The sequence below is a fragment of the Ascaphus truei genome, chromosome 3 (assembly GCF_040206685.1).
Source record: "Ascaphus truei isolate aAscTru1 chromosome 3, aAscTru1.hap1, whole genome shotgun sequence".
NCBI classification, from domain to species: domain Eukaryota; kingdom Metazoa; phylum Chordata; class Amphibia; order Anura; family Ascaphidae; genus Ascaphus; species Ascaphus truei.
The window spans coordinates 402,700,088-402,704,464 of record NC_134485.1 but is presented as its reverse complement, the minus strand read 5'-3'; the positions used below and the strand labels follow the sequence as shown (position 1 = coordinate 402,704,464).

Genomic DNA, 4,377 nt, shown 5'->3' with positions numbered 1-4,377 from the left:
GTTGTAGATAATGTGTCTGTGCGAACATTTATTGGTGCACTAGTTGCATGTTCGTTTCCAATATGTTCAGCACATGACCCTGGCAGTTGTGTAACTATAGTAGGGATTGAGTCAAATAGTTGATCGCTACTGTTTGGTAAAAACTCTGCAGCCTCCAATGTTGCAACATAGGTGGAGGGCAAAAAAGTCGGTATAACATTAGAACTTTGTAGTTCATTATGTTTCATTAAGCATGTTATTATGGCCTCCATGTGAGTATTATGTTTCTGTAATTCGGACACTGTACAGCGCAGAATGTCTTTTACTTCAGTAATTTCAGCCAGCATTTTTTCCTGTACACACGTTATTTGATTGTGATTGTCAGAACAGTTTTTAATTAAACGCTCTTCAGCATCCTGTATTGACATGAGTTGATGATGTTGGTCATTTTCACAATCTATCCTTTCCTCATTAGTAGCTGTTCCTTCCTCTGAGTCAGCTGGACAATCATCATGCACAATATTCGTGTCCATCAAGCTCCCTTCCATCTCGATGTCTATGAAAAGAAAGAATTGTCACATTTGTAAAGTATTAAAATAAGTATTTTTGTATTCCAAAGTAATTTTTATACACTACATAAATTTCAATTGTGTGTACTCCATTCTAATGCGCATCAACAATACTTAAATGTATGATTAAAAAAAAATTGTGATTAATTGCCGTGATTAAAAAAGCTGTGTGTTCTGTGCACGCGCATAGTAAGTGAAACTTCTTTGACTTTTGTCGCAGAAATTGACTTATAACGCGCGTGCTCGGCACACATGTGTCAGTCAGTGTGTGTGCATGTCAGCGGGTGGGGGGAGCAGAGCTCGTTAGGAGCTGCGGCGGCGGTTACCCTCCATGATGTTTAATTTAATTTCAACATTACAATGTAGTACAATATTCACCTTCCACATTTGCATCAGATTGCTGTGTTACATTCAATTGTGTTTCCATACTGTCAGTAGCTTCTGTAGATTCCTCATCTGCATAATTTAACTCTGTAGACGGAGAAATATGAAAAATATATAATTACTGTACAATGTGTATACATATTACATGGATCATAGTCTGTGTGCATACGTGTGTCTGTGTGCATACGTGTGTCTGTGTGTATACGTGTGTCTGTGTGTATACGTGTATACGTGTGTCTGTATAGGTGTCTGTATAGGTGTCTGTATCGGGGTGTGTGTGTGTCTACGTGTGTGTGTGTCTCTACGTGTGTGTGTGTGTGTGTGTGTGTGTGTGTGTGAGTGCGCGCGCGCTGAGGAGGGTGGAGGGTGGAGAGTGTGTGTGTGTTTTTTTTTTGTGGACCTTTGGCTCGTCACTCCGCCTCAGGCCAATGCGAGGTGTGGGGGGCGGGCCAAGGGGGTGGTGTGAGTGTGTGAGGCCAATGAGAGGTGTGCGGGGGCGGGCGGCCCAAGGGACCAATGAGATTGCCGCTAGGGACACCGGACATCCAGGCAGGCAAACATACAGTGCTTTCACTAATATAGTATAAGATTCACATTACGAACATTTAACACATACAATTTACCATGCTGAAAATCATCCTGATAAACTCCAATATCAAAATCTCCTTCAAATCCTTTTATTACTATGGAAGGCAACTTTGAGCTTAACTGCTCCTCCAAAGGTGTTAGGTTCAATGGTGTAGCAGGTGGGCCTCCACCTGTGCCTCTGGCATGCTTGGAGTATTGTTGTAATTTTATTTTGAGTTTTCTTTTGATGTCGTCAAACCGTTTCCGGCAATTATCGTGCGTGCGCACTTGAATTCCACAGCCAGACACAGCATCACGGATATTTCTCCACAATTGTCTCTTCACCATAGGGGAGGTTTTTACTGTTAAGAAACATAATGACAGTAGAGAGAAACAGATTTGTAATTTTAACATTGTTTTATAATATAACATGTGTGATTTTTATTTTCTACATGGACAATTGCAGTAAGTGCTATGTTACTTTATGACCAAATTAGAGAATGTGCAATTTAACTACAACGATGACTATTGACTGTGTGTATTGTAATGCATGACATAATTGCTGTTGTGAAACAACAGTAGCAAACACAGCATTGTAACTGTACTGTTATTGGCAACCAGTAACATGGTGTTACGTATGTGAGGTGAATATATTTACTGACATTATGATTCCAAGTGCAAATTTATAACATGTGTACAACGTACCAACCAGATGTCCAAACAGACGGTCATAGTGTTCCAAAATTGACGCAACTAGCACCTGATTCTCCTCGTCACTAAATTTAACGTTTCTTTTTTTAGCATGTTGTACCAGTGGACTGACAGCATCATATATGTTATTTTCGGGCATGTATTCCTCTTGAAAACCAATGTTGCCCATGTGTATGTCAGCCTCAACATTATCTGAGGTGACATCTGCACCTGCACACACTTGTTCATGAACCGCTGACATGGTCACTGTAGGCAATAGTGTGTGCACATTCATTGTTGCACTAATAGTTTCACTGCCTGACTCGGACACACTAGCATTAGTTTTGTCGTGAGGAAAATGCATTGTGCTCACACTACTACACTGTCTGACACGGACACGGACACGTACACCGCGCCGTTCTCCACCACGTACACCGCCACGTAACCCACGACGTAAACCGCCACGTTCTTCGGAACGCACACTAACACTGCCACGCACAATACCACCAACCGTACCACGAGCACTACCACGAGCTCTACCACGAACCCTACCACGCATAGCGCCACGCACACTAACACCCAAACAACCAACACCACGAACACTCACAGTGTCACAAACATTCTCGGTAAACACACCATCAGTCACACCTGCTGAGATACTCGCCACACCATTGACATCAGGCGCAGCCATACTAGGAACACATGTAACACCAGCAGACATTGTTGCACTCTGCGTAACAGTATCATTGTTCCGTACATTAAACATTGCACCACTAACTCCTGCACCTTCGTTAACAGAAGTTGAAAATACATGCACATGTTTGTGTGAAGTAACACCACGAGCAACATTTGTGCCTGCATGTGCCCCCCTTATCCTATTACTTGGTAATTGACCAAAAGACATCCTGAAATGCAGCAGCAACTTCAGTAAAAACAAATGCTGTTTGTAATCGTCTAAAAAGGCAGAGTGAAGTGTAGATGTGCCTTCAGTGTAGTACTGTACAATGTACTTGTGAGGCGAGACGTTTATGTGCCACAGGAATCTCTGTATGCATTCACAGAGACGCTGTGACTGGAATTGATTCCTGCAACTTTAATTTCGGCGCCAAATGCTTTCAAAGTCGCGCGAGAGCTGCGTGAGGACAGTGGACCAAGTAGAAGAAAAAAAAAAATCTAATGGTTTCAAAGTCGCGCGAGAGTTGCGCGAGGACATTACAATAAAAAAAAAAAAAAGCTAATGGTTTCAAAGTCGCGCGAGAGTTGCGCGAGGACATTACAATAAAAAAAAAAAAAGCTAATAGTTTCAAAGTCGCGCGAGAGTTGCGCGAGGACAGTACAATAAAAAAAAAAAAAAAAGCTAATGCACAGTCACTCCGCTGAACATGGCGACATTAAAACGGACAAATTTTCGCCACTTCTGCTCTAGCCTTCTTATTCCAGTTTCCCACCTCTCTGCATATGGTGTGTTAAATTCGCCAAAATTTGGAGATTTTGTGCACTTGGAGATTTACAACTTAAAAACGTCTCTGCATTGGCCCCTATATCTTTTATAAACCATATTGTAGGAGGACATGTGCAGAGGTACACAATGGAGACTGTTGTAAGGTGAAATTATAACAAGGCTTTATTGTGCCTGTCACATAAAACACAGCAAAAAATCAACATACAATAAGTGAAATAGTGAGCCAAACAAAGAAAACCTATCTCTGCTTTGGAGACTATCTACACATGTAGCTCAGCCCTCTCTGACTGGGTTGGTTAGCTAGGCTCTTTACCAGCCCCAAATCATGGAGACATTTATCAATACACAGACATAGATAATAGTCTTATACGAAAAAGTCTTATCTGTTAGCTGGGCTGCTGTAGGGGAAGCTTCTCTGCTCTCTTGGAACCGCACCCTTGTGTGCACAGGAAATGTCAGGCTCCAAGTTTAGAATCTTGTCCCCTTTGTCTTGTGGTCAGCTTGTCGCTCAAGACATCTGTTTTTCCTTGGTTCAGCCCAGTTGTGGACTAAGGAATCTCTCCTCTGTCTCCAAGTTCAGCTCAGGTGTGAGCTAAGGAGTCTCTCTTCCTGTCTCAAAAGACAGGCTTTTCTAAGCAATCTAATCAGGCAGGTGGTGTTTGTTAATTGACTACCAGCAGTTAACCACCACACTGCTGGATTAGAGGCACATTTCCTGAACAGGGA

General features: G+C 42.2%; 1 protein-coding gene across 1 annotated transcript in view; it reads right to left on the bottom strand.

Moving 5' to 3' along the window:
• The window catches only part of LOC142490791 (uncharacterized), a 2,920-nt gene extending 10 nt beyond the window's left edge, over positions 1–2,910 (bottom strand). The window contains exons 1-4 of the mRNA XM_075593212.1: positions 2,205–2,910; positions 1,556–1,861; positions 927–1,019; positions 1–535 (exon numbers count right to left, since the gene is read on the bottom strand). The exon at positions 1–535 is cut by the window's left edge and continues 10 nt beyond it. Of these exons, the coding sequence (XP_075449327.1) occupies positions 1–535; positions 927–1,019; positions 1,556–1,861; positions 2,205–2,910 (1,640 nt within the window). The remainder of the gene's footprint in view (positions 536–926; positions 1,020–1,555; positions 1,862–2,204) is intronic.
• Positions 2,911–4,377: the final 1,467 nt, after the last annotated feature.